Consider the following 17088-nt stretch of genomic DNA (forward strand, 5'->3'; position numbering starts at 1 on the left):
CAAAATATTTAAGTAATAATTAACAAAATTGTCAGAGGATAAATAAATAACAGGAATCAAAGGCAGCATCAGGACACAAACGTCCTTCAGCTACAAGGTGGTTTTTATCAAAGAAACAACAAGCCTGCAAGGGAGATGAAGGCGACATGGAGTCTTTGTTGCAGATTGAAAGCACCCAGCAGGACGTTTGGGAGGAATGAGCGGCACGATATCCGGCACTCGCTGCCCTCAGTCATCCTGCCAGCACAAGGCCTGGCATCAGCGTCAGGTGCCTGCCAGATGATGTGATGTTGTTCCCTGGGCCTTCAAAGCATAAGGCAGCATTAAAAGTAACACGCTAAGGACGTTCTTTATTGTCCTCAGGGCTCCCTTCATCTCCATGCTTGCTGGAGATCAAAAATGGTGTTTTTCCTGAATAAATTAAAGGAGTGTGCGCCCCCTGCAGGATAAATATCCAGCCTGACAGCGGCGCAAGGTAACATGATGAGAATGTTGCCTACTGTAGGTGAAGCAGTGGTCTAGTGTTCCAATGCAGTTCATAATGCTCTGGCAGCTCCCATTGTTTCCAGTGCAGCAGCTCAGGCCATTCAGGTCACTCAATAGGGTGACTTTGTTGTGTGGCAGAGGAAATGGTAGGAAAAAAGGAGAAAAAACACAAATCAATGAAAGAAAAATGAAACATTGCTGACTCTGAATCACAGGTGCAAAGGAGTCTTGCTGGACTTGTCCTTGCCTGGACCGATCAGAGCCTTCCTGTCACATCACTAATCAACTGTGAAGTACTCCTTAGCATTTTGGAAACTGCACTAACATAATGAAGGTTAATAAAACAAAACGGCCCATCTTACTGTTTTCAGTGTTGCACAAGTTGCTGGAGCAGCACTGCGAGATAAAGACAGAACTGCCATAGCCGACGTCGTATGATATGGTCATGTTGCACTGGTCGATCGATGAACACTGCCTGTGGAAAACATTCATCGCATTCCCATCTGTAGAAGAGAAGAAGGATGGCATGTGAACAGAACAGTTCATCCATGACTTCTTGTGACATCGAGATACGACAGGAAACTAAAGCACTGAAACTGAAAACGGGAGGCTTGGGGGCAGCAGACGCCACTCAGACTTGCCTGGCCAAGCCTTGCCCATGGACCTCCATTTCTTCCTTATTGATAGGTTTTGCTGGGATGTCATTGCGGATCCTTTTTTCAATTTGTTCATCCTGCTAATGATGGTTCAAGATCTCCTTTATTTGTATCATTCACTGTTCATTAAGTTTTCTGGTTTCTTTCTCATGTTTTTAGTCATCTTCTTTTCTTGTTTTCATCTTTTATTTTTGTCTTAAAATGTTGAGACCACGAGTAGGTGGTCTCTGGTGCTTCTGGCGGCCATTGGGACCCCAATTTAGAACGTAGCCGGCTCCTTGCTTTTGTTATCCGGCCCTTTTTTTGTGTCTCCTGTTAGTAGTCTTGTATGTCACAAAATTCCTGCGTCTTTTTATTTTTCCCCAACTGTATGTTCTTACACTTCTTTTGGGGGTTTTACTAGCCCTGGAATCTGATTCTGCAATCAGTTTTTTAAATTAAGCAGACTTTAATTTTGTTTTCGTGACATTTTGGTTATTTACATGCACCGCTGTTTGGTGTCTACAATTGTTAGGATCGCGACCTGAGTTTTTAGAACATGACGGGTTAAAAGGATGACTTTCTACACCCTTCAAGGATAATGACATCCTCCCTCAAACGTCCTTTTCATTTGTGTTTTCTGCTTTGAGTTTCTGCTTAGTTTTGGATTGCGATTTTTGGTCTCATTTTGGCTTTGGCTGGGGGTTTTGATTGACTTCTATTTTGGCTTCATCTTTTTTCCCCGTAACCATCATGAGATACTCCATGCTAGTGCGCCTAACTTAACACCTCCCTGCATCTTTAGTAAAATATGTTGTTTTTTACCAGTTTTGTGCTCAGTCTGGATTTTGATTATTGTATTGTCAGATTTTGTTTTTGTTCTACAATCTGGATGCTGTTGTTTTGTATTTAGTTCTATTGTTTTTTGATGTACCTGAACTTTTTTTCATTAAATAAATTGATGTTTATTTCAGCCTGAGGTTCTGGTTTACCCTTTTCGTATTTTAAGCTTTTTGGTTTTCGACCATTTTGGATTGTGTAGGCCGTAGGTCTCTTTTGAAGCATTCAAGGCCTATTTTGAGCTTTTTAGCCTCAATCACAGCACTGTTATTTCCTGTCTGTTGATCCCAGTTGTTACCACCAGACAAACTCACCAGGCATTCTGGGTTAGCAGCCATGCAGGGAGTCTGCCCTGAGCCAAGGAAGGACTTTTGATAATCTGTTTGTAGTTTGGGGGTCTCTTTAATAAAGAAGGAGGTGCATTGATGTCGGTCAGAGGCTGACACATTATGGGTGCGTGCAGTGCTTATGTGCTCCTCTAGGGGGAGCTGGAACATAAGACAAATCACAAGCAGGTGACTTGCACGGTCAGAAGCCTTGTGGGTGACTGGATGAGGAAGTTTTCTCTTTAGCTCAGCTTGTTTAAGGAGGTGCTGCCTGATTGGAGTTGGCATCTCACTGCTGGTGGACATGTAACGATGGCGAGAGAGGCAGGATCATCCATCCATCCATTATCCAACCCGCTATATCCTAACTATAGGGTCACGGGGGTCTGCTGGAGCCAATCCCAGCACAGGCAGGATCAACGCACACTCAACAGATTTCTCGCCAGTGACAACAGTATTGGCGCCTACTGAGGTCATTTCCATATTTGGTTAAACAGTTTGAGTAAATCCAATAAATGCAAAGGAAACAAGATGATTAACAAGAAGATTAATAAAAGTGCAACAGATACAAGGAGCTCACTCACTAAAAGGAAACGACTCCAAGTAGGTCCCACACACAGGGTACTGAGGACTGCAGGAAACGGGCCGGCTGACACAGGAGCTCCAGGAGTTGGATGAGCAGCTGTTGCAGGTCAGTGTAACGTCTAAAAATGGAAGAAGACACAGAAAGAACGTGAAAACATCTCAACGCTGACTACACTGGGTGAAACACAACCAGGTGGCTGCCATTTTGAGGGACTCCTCGACTGAAGGCTCAGTGAGACAAATGGCAGCACAGGACATATGGGGTTCATTTTCTGGCCAACACCACTCAAGGTCCTGCTTCCAGTCCCCTACCCGTTCCTGTCTGAGTGGAATCCACATACCTCTGGTACTGTGGCTTTCCCATCTTATCCCAAACAGGAGTGTGCCAGGCTAACTGGGAGTGTACTGTAAGTATGTGCCAGGATAGACTTCTGCCCCCCTCAGCCCTGAATCAGATCTAACTTTGTGACAGCCTTGACATTGCATTTGTGGTTGTTGGGATCTTTAAACACAGTTAGGCCATGGATGAATACAAATTCTTGATAATCTTGACAGTTTCTTTTACAGCCCCCTGATCACTTACTGGGTTTGTTGCACAGACTGCCCTGACAGCAGCTGATCTGTGATGTGGAGACGGGCAGAAGAGAGGCGCTATACTGATTGTCACAGATGCTTTGCGAAGCACATCCTCTGTATGACGTCCCTCCTAACAAGTCATCTGAAAGAGGAGACACAAACACTGAGTTCAGAGGACGTAGTCCTTAAAAAGTGGCACAAAGTCAGCACAGCACAAGTGTGAACGATTCTCCTTTGGTGAGCTGATTGTTGATTTGCCATCTGCCACAAACACCACAGAGGTCTTCTTTCACACATTTGCAGAGTTCACAAAAAGACCCTTAGGTCAGTTATTGGGAAAACTAAGTCTCTCTCTCTCTATATATATATATATAAATATAAAATACTAAGGCCTCATGGTTACTCGTGGACCACTGCAGCTACAACTGTAATCTTGGTGCTAATCGAAAGCTTATGATGAGATTGCGGCTGGTGAAGCACAATATTTGGATGATGGGAACCCCCACAAAGTTTTCGGGGTTGGTGTCTTTCTTACACAGGCTGTACAGGTAGACTGATCCAGAAGGTGGCATGACAGAGAGTTAAAGTAGAGCAGTGACCTTTGCTGAGCATGAAGCAAACAATGGAAGACAGTTACACAATAGGAAGAAGACAAGAGTGTCCAGTAAACACAGCGCGTCAACCTACTGGGGCTTGAACCTTGATCTTGGGGGGAGCCAAAGTCTGTGTGTTGCTATTAATAATTTAAAATAAAGAGGTTCTAAGCTTAAAAGAAAAGTCACATCAACGTTCACCTCCTCTCAAGCAGTAATCCGAGCAAAATGCAGCATCGCCTGAGAGAGGCTCACATATGACTGGTACTCGGCGCCAGAGAACAAAATTACCAACATCTTCACAAATACTGAATGAGCAGTGAACAGTGGTCAGGATGGACTTAGGAGTCCACCCAGAAGGATGTTTAAGAATACAGAGGGCTGAAGGTCCACCATCACTGACCCAATGGTGTCCTGGATCAGAGGAAATCTCGAACACAGCCTGTTAAAAGAGAAATGAAGCTGTGCACACAAAGAGCAGTTTCGGGACTTTTGCTTCTTTTTCTGATGGATTAACCTTCAGTTCTGAATATTGCACTGTTACTGGAATACTGGTGACTGAGAGTTATTATGAGGACTTAAAGAGCCCAGGAGATGAAGGAAGGATCAAGAGAACAAAAAAACAGAAAATGTCCAAATTCAAGGCAAGACGCAAAAATAGCAGTCAAAACCAAAAGACAACCGAAACCTACAAAGAGCCTTTCTGAACTGAACGTCTTCCACTTAACACACTTTTTAGATTGTTCTTCAGCCCACTGAGGGATGCCTGTGGTGCAATGCATTAGGGGTCAGTGGTGGTCCTGGGTTTTAATAAAATCAGTCAGGCAGCTCGGACTTTGTGAGTGTAGGTAAGTCGTGCAGCCTTGGAGAACGTAATGAGCGACTGTGCTAAATGTGCACAACAAGCAGCTGTCCCTCATCTTGGCTCAGCGGGTTACGCGGGTTACCTGGTGTGCCTGTGCTCACCGGGCAGAAAACGGGTCTGAGACTGAGACAGCGAGAGCGAAGGGAAACTGGAAGATCATTGAGAAGATAAAGAGAAGGTTGAGCAGCGTGCAGAGGAAAGGAGGAAAGGCGGTCAGGGACGCCCCGTGTGGAGCGAGAGGAACGGGTGCACTTGTTGCACTTTTGATTAGAACTAAACTGCACTCAGTAATTGGCACCAGTCCATCCTCGGTTCCTGTCTTTGGATGTCCTAGGTTCAGGAAGATGCCAAGGCTGCAGGCACCTGGGGCATCATAATGCCTGAATATGTCATTTTATTCCCCAGTGATGTCAAACACTACGTCACTTCAGGTCATGTGACAGCATTGGGCGCCAGTAAGCAAACTAGCACCGTGACCTGTGTAAAACAGAAAACACGCTGACAAAATTTACAATAAATAAAAATCCTTTCTTGAACCCGCTACAAAAGTGGCCACAACAATCAAATTATAACACATATGATCATGACTATGGCATGTTTGAATTAGCCACCATACAAAAACTGACAATAACAGCGGCAAATGAGAAACAAGCGGCTGGTTGAAACGTTTTAAGTTGATGAAGAGTTTGGCGTACCCAAGCTGAAGCAGGAGTCTTGGGGGCCTGTGCAGTTCACCGTGTTCAGGCAGCTGGCGTCACTTCCGGTGCAGCACACCAAGCCATTTGGATCAGTGGAAACATTAACTGCAATTACAGAAAGCAAGAACAAATAAGTGAATACATTAATAAATAAGAATAAATGCAGTGGGAATGAGAATGAGGCCCCGGAGCCTCCAGCAGAACAGGCCAGCCCTGCATTTGTAAAGCGTCACTACCTCCACCTAGTGGGCACGTCAGGCAGTGCCAGGGAGCAGTCATTCCAGAATCGCATGGCCTGTTCACATCATGAAAAGGAAGCCCTGGTGTGAATTGGGTTAAAACAGGAATACAATACAATTTATTTTTATATAGCCCAAAATCACACAAGAAGTGCCACAATGGGCTTTAACAGGCCCTGCCTCTTGACAGCCCCCCAGCCTTGACTCTCTAAGAAGACAAGGAAAAAATCCCAAAAAGACCCTAGTAGGGAACAAAACGGAAGACACTTTAGGAAAGGCAGTTCAAAGAGAGACCCCTTTCCAGGTAGGCTGGGGGTGCAGCGGGTGTCAATACAACACAATACAGAACAGAACACAAGTCATCCTCAATACAATACAATAGTAAAATAAAAATATTACAAGTACAGAGCAGAATTTAACAGGAGCTGATATCCCATAATAGGAAAGCCCTGGTGACCTCGGCCGTCAAGCTGCCTCTCCCTATTGGCCATTCCACAGCTGGGCCAGCCAATCCGATGAAAGGCCCCCTCTACCCGATGATTCTTGCGATCCTCCATCAGAGATGACTTTACCTTAGGCAGGCAACACAAATTGGCAGGTGGGCAGTGGCACCAAGTGCCACATTTGAGTACTGACTTACTTCAGCACGGAGAAATGGCAGAAATGAAAGCAGGTCATGAAATGGGGTGGTTCATTAGCAGATGGATGGCCAAGGCAGAAGTTAAGACCATTTTGGGGAAGGAAACACTAAAGGTGACCATTTGGATGGGGGGGCTTGATGATGAAGGTAACGCCAATTCATGATTCAGGGTCCCAGAAATGGATTACTAAACCCCTTTATTTGGCGCCATGCGGTGTAGATGTGCTGGTAACCATGAAATGGATTTAAGTGAAGTGCAGATTTTGGAGACACAACACGACTTCTACAACAATACAGCTGTTCCCTCTTTGTACATTTCTCTTTTGTTCAATAATTACGCCACTCCATTTAGCTGGGCTTCATCTCTACCATTCACTTATCCTAGGCTGATGCACTAATAATAATAATACTAATAAAAATAATAGTACATTTTATGTATATAGCGCCTTTCCCGTCCTCAAGGCACTTCACAGAGTCTCAGAAAGAACAGCAGGGCATAAGTAACATTGGATACAAATATTCTCTGCATGGAACACTAGAATCGATAAATAAATTATATACACAGCAATAAATAGAATAAAAGATAATAAACTACTAAATAAAATACTAAATTCAATCCTAAAAGAAAAGCCTAGCAAATAACATCATTTGTGATATCACACACACACACGCACACACACAAATAACCATTGAGCATCTGGACAGAGAGGTCATCTGAAAGAAGGGCAGAATGTCAGATTAAGTTAAAAGCCTTCCTGAGTTTCCAGTTGTTTTTTGACACCTTTTATTGGCTAACTAAAAAGATTTCAATATGCAAGCTTTTGAGGCAACTCAGGCCCCTTCTTCAGGCGAGATGTAATCAATCATTACATTACACTCTCACCTCGGAGTACTGCACTCTCTACACATCCTTCTGCTGATACCAGCATAGGAGAGACATCCCCACCCACAATTACAGCAGCGCAAGTGAGCAGAGAGCTGAGGAGACTTCGTGCCAGCAAAGCAGCGGGTCCAGATGGAGTATCGCCACGACTGCTGAAGGTCTGTGCATCGGAGCTGGGGGGTCCTCTACAGCGCATCTCAACCTGAGCCTGGAACAGGGGAGAGTCCCGAGGCTTTGGAAAACATCTTGTATCACCCCAGTCCCAAAGGTATCACGTCCTAGTGAGCTGAATGACTTTTGGCCTGTTGCTCTGACATCACATGTGATGAAGACCATGGAGAGGCTGCTGCTTCACCACCTTAGGCCACAGGTTCAACACGCCCTTGACCCTCTGCAGTTTGCATATCAGGAGAAGGTGGGAGCGGAAGATGCCATCATCTATATGCTACACCGATCCCTCTCTCACTTGGACAGAGGCAGTGGTGCTGTAAGAATTATGTTTCTAGACTTCTCTAGCGCCTTCAACACAATCCAACCTCTGCTCCTTAGGGACAAGCTGACAGAGATGGGATTAGATTCATACCTAGTGGCATGGATCGTGGACTATCTTAAAGACAGACCTCAGTATGTGCGTCTTGGGAACTGCATGTCTGACATTGTGGTCAGCAACACAGGAGCGCCACAGGGGACTGTACTTTCTCCGGTCCTGTTCAGCCTATATACATCGGACTTCCAATACAACTCAGAGTCCTGCCATGTGCAAAAGTTCGCTGATGACACTGCTATCGTGGGCTGTATCAGGAATGGGCTGGAGGAGGAGTATAGGGACCTAATCAATGACTTTGTTAAATGGTGCGACTCAAACCACCTACACCTGAACACCAGCAAAACCAAGGAGCTGGTGGTGGATTTTAGGAGGCCCAGACCCCTCATAGACCCAGTGATCATCAAAGGTGACTGTGTGCAGATGGTGCAGACCTATAAATATCTGGGAGTGAAGCTGGATGATAAATTAGACTGGACTGCCAATACTGATGCGCTGTGCAAGAAAGGACAAAGCCGGTTATACTTCCTTAGAAGGCTGGCTTCCTTCAACATCTGCAATAAGATGCTGCAGATGTTCTATCAAACAGTTGTGGCGAGTGCCCTCTTCTACGCAGTGGTGTGCTGGGGAGGCAGCATTAAGAGGAAAGACGCCTCACGCCTGGACAAACTGGTGAGGAAGGCAGGCTCTATTGTTGGCATGGAGCTGGACAGTTTAACATCTGTGGCAGAGCGAAGGGCGCTCAGCAGGCTCCTATCAATTATGGAGAATCCACTGCATCCACTAAATAATGTCATCTCCAGACAGAAGAGCAGCTTCAGCGACAGACTGCTGTCACTGTCCTGCTCCACAGACAGATTGAGGAGATTGTTCCTCCCCCAAACTATGCGACTCTTTAATTCCACCAGGGGGGGTAAACGTTAATATTTAACATTATACATAGTTATTGTCTGTTTTTTTCACCTGTATTATTATCATTCTTTAATTTAATATTATTTATTGTATCTGTATGCTGCTGCTGAAGAATGTGAATTTCCCATTGGGATTAATAAAGTATCTATCTATCTATCTATCTATCTATCTATCTATCTATCTATCTATCTATCTATCTATCTATCTATCTATCTATCTATCTATCTATCTATCTATCTATCTATTGTAATCTTTTTAGTTAGCCAATAAAAGGTGTCATTTTGCTTGGCTTTTCTCTACATTCATAATGGCTAACATGGTACAACACCCTAGTACTACAGTTGTTTTTTAAAAGAATGAATGGAGTCCGCTGATGTAATTTAGTTTTGGGAGGTCACTGCAAAGTTCGGGCGCCATACAGCTGAAGGCCCTGCTGTCACCCATAGAGTGCGGGTTAGTGAGGGACACGACAATACAGCCAGAATCTGAGGAGCTCAGAGGACGAACAGGAGCAGAGCGATGGAGAAGGTCACTCATGTAGTTTGGTGTGCGGCCATTTAAAGCTTTGTAGGCAAATTTATATTCAATCCTGTAACGCACAGGGAGCCAGTGAAGGTGAAGGTGTGATGTGCTTGCTGTTGCTGGTCCATGTCAGGACTCTTGCTGCAGAGTTTGGAATCAATCGGACCAGTAGGGAGTTACAGCAGTCGATTCAGGATGTGATCAAAGCAGGACAAGATACTCAGCATTAGAAAAGTAGAGGAATGAGTGAACGTGGGATATGAGATGGAGGTGAAAGTAAGAAAGTTTCTTAATGTGGCTTATGTGGATGGAATAAGAAAGGGAGCAATCAAAAATGACCCCAAGATTCCTTGCATTAGAAGAAGGTCTGATGAGATCACCATCAAGAGTGACTGAGGAGGAGCTCATTTCTTAAGTTGCGCTTTGGTGCCAATTTGCAGGAGTTCAGTTTTGTTGCAATTTAATTTTAAAGCGTTCTGCTCCATCCGGGTTTTAATTTCACCAAGGCAAGTTATGAGCTGAGAAAGCTCTGATGAAGTTCCACTTTTGACATTGAAATAAGAGTTGAGTATCATCTGAATAAAAATGATAATCCAGTCCATAGCAATGAATGATATGGCCAAGGGGAAGCACAGAGACACAGAAGAGCAGAAGACCGAGGGCAGAGCCCTGAGGAACTCCTTGTGTGACTGGCGCTGGGCCGGACCTGCCGAGGCCAAGACTAACAAACTCTGGGCCATCAGTCAGATAGGACCTGAACCACTGGAGGGCAGTGCCAAAGACACCCAGCATGTTCTCCATTCTGGACAGCAGAATGTCACGTCTGACCCGAGTGTCAAATGCTGCACTATGATCTGACAGAATTCATATGCTGGCTTGTCCAGAGTCTGCTGCCATAAGCAAATCTTTGGTTATCTGAAGCAGAGCAGACTCACAGCTGTGCTGCACCCTGATGTCAGACTAAAAGGCTTCCATCAAATTATTAGAAGTTAAGTAGTTGGTGAGTTGGGAGGCTATGACACACTCAAGAACTTTTGACAGAAAAGGTAAGCGAGAGGTGAGCTGAAAACCATTAAGCCTGTCAGCATCAAGACCACTGGACTTACAGAAGTGATTTTAAAAGTGGTTGACACAAAGCCGATGTCAAGAGATGTATTTATTTTGTTGCACTACCTACTCCTTCACAGACAGCCATGGCACCCTAACACAAGTTCTACTTAAAGTTGTGCTAACTGAGACCAGCAGACCCCTTCTTCACATCGAGCAGATGTGGCCCACCAGAAATGTCAACTCTGCTAGAAGTTACAACTGGAAACAAACTCACAAAGACTGCTGTCCCTCCAGCCTCTCATGAGACATAAAGCTGTAAGAGACATTACTCCTGTTTTTCGTTGCCTCTTCTCATTACTTGCAGGCCCTTCTGTGGTGGCTGGCACCGGACACACGGGGCGCCGATTTGGAGGACTCTGTCTGGGGGTTCTCTCTGCTGTGGAACCCCACCACCACATTTGGCCCCTATGGTACTATGAGGGGCTTGCCAGCGGAATAGCAAAAGACAAGGAGCACAAGTCAGGCAAAGGTCCAGCTTGAGGTCCCTGATCGGGAGTGATCAGCCTGTGCTCTGCAATTTTAGGAGAGAATCGATCCTTTAAAAGGCCTCACCGTTGTTAGTGTTACAAAGATCGGTCGTACAGCACTCCGATATCCACACTTGATTTCCATATCCGTAGCTCACAGATGCATTCACATTACAGCTTGCCGGAGCTGCACAAGTCCGCTGATAGAAGAAGGCACCTGTGGAAAAGTGCATCAGACAAAACAGAATAAATGAATCAGCTTAACTTTGTGTTATAAGGAGCCCCCACTGAAAATGGCCTTCAGCTCCTGATTTGAGCCCACCTAACAGAGTTCATAAGTGGGATGACTTAAGGACAGCCAGGTCACCACAGTGCTCAATAAAATATGGCAATATCCAAGTGTGTCACACTCTCCACTGCTTAAAGCTGCCATCTTCATCCTGCTTCTGACACCAGTGTCACAAAATTCAAATACCATATTAAGGAGCCACCTCAGGTGCCCTGCTAGCTGATTAACATGTGGTCTAACAGTGAAATTCAAAAATCACAAACCACTTTATGGCCGTCATCCAAAGTCAGTCACATGGACTCACCATGTCTGCTTACAAGCCATACCATAAGTCCAATCAGCCAGGCACACAAGAAGAGGACTCAGAGAGAATGGGCAAAGCGCACTCAGACACTGAGCGGGCAGAGATCTGCAGGCAGCCTTCATGCTCTTGACTGAGACGTGACACCACTGGACCCCAGCCATAGCCAGGAATTCATTTCAGCGGGATGAGAAAGTGCATGAATTGCAATCCCACCTGTGACTAATCAGTTAGAACTGTCATAGAACAGATGTGAGGGGGCCTCAGTCATGAACTCCCCCAGCTGCACACTACGCATCACTGAATGTAAAATAAAAACCTCTCACTAAAAATGATAAATGTGTACGTGTAATGCTGGACTACTGCTTTCATGTGGACAGCAAACTGTGAAATCCAACCTGAGACGATGAAACAGGAGAAAGCAGAGGCCCAAAATCAGGTGCAAAGGCATAAAGGCAGAGGGGCACAATAAGTCAACTCACCGGAGGAGTACGTCAGCATCGCCGCACACATGGGGGTCGAAGCCGGACATACCATTGTGGTGTTTGCACAGGCATCCCAGGAGACCGAAGAGGAGCAGCCATAGCAGGTCACTGGTGAATCTGAAAGCAAAAAGCAGAAAATTGAGTCAGCCATCTGAAAGAGTAACTCAGTTTGCCAATGGAAATGAGAGTGGCGTCTCCTTTGGCTTCGATCATAAGGCTCCATATCTATTAGAAGATGGTCAGACTCAGTTTGGATTGTGCTTTGGTTTCACTGAACTTAAACTCCACTTCACACTCTTTCTTGTGTTAGACGGCTTTCACGAAGAGCACAAAGTTGAGACCTCCTTATCGTCATCAGGACCTCTCCCATTCTCTGGGGCTGTTGTGAAATCATTTCAAAGAGTAGAGAAGGAAAAGCCAACATCTGAAGATGATGTGAAAAGGGAAGACTGAAGGCCCTGTCAAGCTAATCAGCATAGCGATGCCCTTGTTGCTGCCATTGCAGCAGAGGGTCACCGTGTCCAATAGGAGAAATGTGCTTAGTGCGTTTGAGACTACTGGGAAGGGCAGTCAATCTGGTCTTCTCCAGAACATCTGTAAGGTGAAGAAAACCTACAGGGGGAGAGTTTGAGTCTGGGACCCCCAAAAAGGCAATACTGTGGCGTACACAGAAGTAATGGCAATCCTTGATCCAGAAAGCCTAAACTTACAGAATGAAGCTGAGAGGTGAGAAGGAGAAATGAGTTCAGTAGTGGGTAAGCGGACGGTCTACCCCATGGGGCCATCAGGGGCCTCCTTTGTTCAGATGGCTTATTTTTTTGTTCTCCTGCTTGTACTTGTTCTTTTGTTTATCTACTGTTTCTTTCAAGTTCTGTGATTGCTATTTGGGTCTAGGAAGGGGGTTCTTGAGCGTCCCCCAACATCCCTAGCCCATCACTAACATTCAAGTGGTTAGAAGATCTAATACAAAATCATGAGATGTCACCATTAGCAATTTCCAAGTACCCTGATATTGCTATCACCAGTGGCATGGAAGAATTTAGAAGATGTGAAGAACTAGGCCAGCCTCTACATTTCCTAATGAGAAAGGCACTATAAGGCCCTCTTCTAGTGTCTGAGAAGGTGCACACTTTCAGTACAAGATGGAGGACTTTGCAATCTAAAGACAAGACAGATCTTGAGTGAGTCTTTGTGATTTTCAGTAGTCCCCTCAACTAAACTGTGCCCATGTCACAAGATGATAGACGTCACCATTGTCAACAACTCACAAGTAGTATTGGGCTCGTTGCAAAGGCTTCCCTGGCAGCAGTTCATCTGCGAAGGAAGGAAAATCCCGGTAATTAAGTTGGCTTTGGCTGGATTCTCACAGACTTCAATTGAAGAGCAGCCCAGAAACGTGTTCATCCCATTGCCTGTGCAGGAAAGAAAGAAGAGAGGAGCATTTAGTGTGGAAAAGGAATAATTTGTGTAGTTGACAAAATATGCTGAGTGAACAGGAATGGGGCACAGGTGTCAGTGAAGCGGGCGACAGCTCCAGGGATCTGGGATCACTTGCCAGTCATGTCATTGTCTTTGTGGCGGCACATGTTCTCCTGTCTCTTCAGACATCCTGCATTCCTCTTAAAGTCCTGTAGTTCATAGACATCTCTGTGATTGACGCAGTGGATGTATGTATGAGCGTGAGCAGGCCCTGTGACAGACCACTGTTGCTTCTCAGGTGACTGTCTGCTTGGATCTGATGATATGGGGATCGACTTCAAGTTTAATAGAATAAAAAATAAATAAATAAACATAAAGAAGGTGGTTGTTTTCTAACAAATGTAGAGTCATTTTGTAAGTGGATGAGTGAAACACGACCATTTTAATCTGCAAATAAAAGCTGACAGGAACAGCTGTGAATGGGTGACCACCAGATGGAGGCAGATGAGGGTCCCCAAAGTGATGACTCTATGAGGGACAGCTACAGGAACAAGATGACGGGGGGGTGTCATGTCACTAATTTAACAGAAGCCCCCCCCCCCCTTAAATGCATCACTTTACAAGGTCAGGACACCGGGTTCGACTCAACTGCTTTGGTGTGTTTTGGTGTGTGTGTGTGTTTTCACCCTGTCCAGGGTTTGTTCCTGCCTTGTGCCCTATGCTAGCTGGGATAAATCCAGCAGACCCCCATGACCCTGTTCAGTACTAACTGGGTTAGAAAATGACGGACTGACTGACTGGCTTACTCGTTCAAAGGATGCTCGTCTCTTAAGGACTCAGAGTGAAGAAGCTAAAAAAACGGCCTTTAGCTGAAAGAGAAGACAAACCTTTGGAAGTATCCGATTGAAGAGCAAAACGGTGAGTTCAGCCGGACAAAGGGGACCACAGGCTGACGTGATTTAGGAAGGCTGGAATGAAAAGCCCCAGACAGTGGACCTGGTGGACCCAATGGAGGTCAGCAGGCTAACAACGCAAACCCTAAGCCTCACAAATCAAAATGGACTCGTCAGCCCGGAGGTGTACTGCACACTGTTACTGCAGCAGACTGATGTCCCAAAATCACACGCTCGACTACTAAAGACTGCCTGTCTTTCCAGGAGGGATACCAAAACATTTACTACAGATTTGGACAATACATTTGACTGAAAGCTACAATTTTTAACATGGATTGTCCAGCAGTTATGTGAGATGACAGATTACGGGTTGAATGTCTCTTTCAAAACGAGGACTTTGATCTTTTACCCCATTTTTCTATGAGAGTGACATAGTGGGCCAGAGTCTGCCCTGTTATTAGTGAGTGAAAGGAAGTAACCAGCCAAGGACAGGATGTCAGCCAGCGTGTGGCATTCAGAAGCCCGATTTGGAGCCTCCAACAAACCATGACACAAATATCTTAGAAATGTGGGAGGAAAATGGAAAGTCAAGAAATGAAGAGACGTGTGGACACGTGTGATCTCCCCACTGATAGCAACTGGAGCCTTGACAGCAGAGCTAATCAATGTGCCACCATGCTGCTCATTGTTTCAGCAAAACACTGTGTGAGTCAACAAGGATGTCGTCCTGTTGTTTCACCACCCAACTTGATAGCCTTGTTAAGAAAGGCAAAGACGAATATGAAATTTTAGTACAATAAAGCCAACTGAATGTCATGCCCTCAAGTCAAACTAAAATCAGCCATTTTCATTCTAACGTGAACTTTCACATATTTTCAGGACAGACACTAAAAATGCCATTCAGGTCCCTCAAAGGAAGATTTCGGATAACTCACCTGCTGTGAAGCAATGGTCTTGTATTCCTGTGCAGTTGATGACGTTTGCGCAAATCCCATTAGCACCGGCACAGCACACCAGGCCATTGGCATCCATTGATGTGTTCACTGAAACGAGAGGAGTAACAACGACAGACCTGAGGTTACAAATATGTGCCTAGGAGACCTGATCGAGATCTTTCAAATGGGTTACAAGTGAATTAATGCCAAGTTCCTTTATAAAACTCTACCTAAGATGTTGAACTTGGAGGTAAATGTTGTTTATGGATGAGACGTCAAATGGGAAATAACAATAATAATAATTTTAACAATAATAACAATAACAATAATTTATGGAAAAAGATGATTCACTATGGCAACTCCTAACAGGAGCAGCCGAAAGGAGAAGAAGGAGAGACAAAGAGTGGAAACAAAACAAAACTGTCATGACAGACGAAGACCAACATCTCATCTCATCTCATCATTTTCTGAAACTGCTTTACCTAGTGAGCACTTTTGTGACAAACACCAACATCATGAATGTGTAAGCAATAAAACAAGACTGCCAACAATCGGTGAGGATACAGATGGACCCGTTGTACCACAGAAGCCCATTTCTCCTTAATAACTCGGTCAGTGAGCGCCAATGATTTGCCAGGCTGGAGTCTCTTACCATTCTCATTGTTGCACAGTGAAGTGTTGCAGCACTGTGAAATCCACACGGTGTTCCCATATCCATAGTTAACGGATGAATTCACATTACAAGTCTGTGGGCTCATGCAGCTTCTGGTCAAACTGCTAGAGGTGTAGACACCTTAGGGAGAAACAAGTAAAGCAAACTCAAGTTTTAGTCTAATGATCCTCCCTCACATCAGCTCATCTCCATTTGTATGAAGTGTTCTCCACAGCCACATCACCTGCACAGACTGGTACAGCACAGCATAGATAAGTGAAGATGGCAGAGGGTTAGGGATGGGGAGTCAGGGGCATAAGCAATAAGCATCTCTGTGAATTAGCCTGCTAGTCGATGGGCATTGATATGCCAAAGCCCATCCTGTTATTGGAAAGTAAAGAGTCAGGAGTGTCACGGGTGCCAGCTGGCATTGTCCCCTTCGAGTAAGCTGCTGTTTTATTAACCAGCAATAAATGGATTGAAGATGAGTCACCAATGGCGTTAGCTTGATCTTATGCAGAACTGAGATGAAGAGGATTCGAGGAGTCCACCATCAGCTTCCTCAGCATGAGCTGGGGATTCAGGGTGCAAGAAGCAGCTGGCAGCAGGAACTGCCGGTGCAGGGGACTTGATCAGAATTAGCTGAGGTCATCTGTGGAGTTTAGCAGGGGTCAGCGGGGGGGCCATTGCCCTTTAAATTCATACAAAGCAATAGCAGAGAACAGCTAAAGTCACCGGTCAACAGATACCCATTAAACCCTTGGAAATGGACGAGAGCAGTTACAGTATAAATATATAGGCTCACATATAGGAAATAAAGATATACAGAATACTCTAATCACACCACAGGAGTGTGCAGAACATGCTGTAATTCATCTTAAACCTGAACGTCAGACTTGAATCTGCAGAGTGAGATTATCTAACATGGATCAGGGCTTGGACCCCAACAGTGACTGACATCTCCACATGCTTTGGCGTTGTCCTAAACTAAGGTCCGTATGGATGAAGATATTTGCACATTAATTAGAGACTGCTGGACTTGCAATCATCTCTAGAATGATATAAAATTAGATGGGGATTTCCTGCACATGCTGGCTAGAGTTGCTCAACAGGAATTGTAAAGCGCCCTTCATAACTCAGTGGGAAAATGGCGAGTTCAGGTCTGGATTTAGGGCCTCTGGGCTACAGGTACT

At 45.0% G+C, this 17088-nt stretch overlaps 1 protein-coding gene across 2 annotated transcripts in view; it reads right to left on the reverse strand.

Annotated features, from left to right (window-relative positions):
- The window catches only part of LOC114647426 (prestalk protein-like), an 87874-nt gene extending 71843 nt beyond the window's left edge, over nucleotides 1-16031 (reverse strand). For both annotated transcript variants that reach the window (XM_051922413.1, XM_051922412.1), the window contains exons 1-10: nucleotides 15896-16031; nucleotides 15244-15351; nucleotides 13265-13408; nucleotides 11994-12113; nucleotides 11007-11138; nucleotides 5602-5709; nucleotides 3456-3590; nucleotides 2872-2991; nucleotides 849-989; nucleotides 501-608 (exon numbers count right to left, since the gene is read on the reverse strand). In XM_051922413.1, the coding sequence (XP_051778373.1) occupies nucleotides 501-608; nucleotides 849-989; nucleotides 2872-2991; nucleotides 3456-3590; nucleotides 5602-5709; nucleotides 11007-11138; nucleotides 11994-12113; nucleotides 13265-13408; nucleotides 15244-15351; nucleotides 15896-16001 (1222 nt within the window). In that variant the 5' untranslated portion in view covers nucleotides 16002-16031. The remainder of the gene's footprint in view (nucleotides 1-500; nucleotides 609-848; nucleotides 990-2871; nucleotides 2992-3455; nucleotides 3591-5601; nucleotides 5710-11006; nucleotides 11139-11993; nucleotides 12114-13264; nucleotides 13409-15243; nucleotides 15352-15895) is intronic.
- Nucleotides 16032-17088: the final 1057 nt, after the last annotated feature.

Source organism: Erpetoichthys calabaricus, chromosome 2 (assembly GCF_900747795.2).
Source record: "Erpetoichthys calabaricus chromosome 2, fErpCal1.3, whole genome shotgun sequence".
In the NCBI taxonomy this organism is placed as follows: Eukaryota; Metazoa; Chordata; class Cladistia; order Polypteriformes; family Polypteridae; genus Erpetoichthys; species Erpetoichthys calabaricus.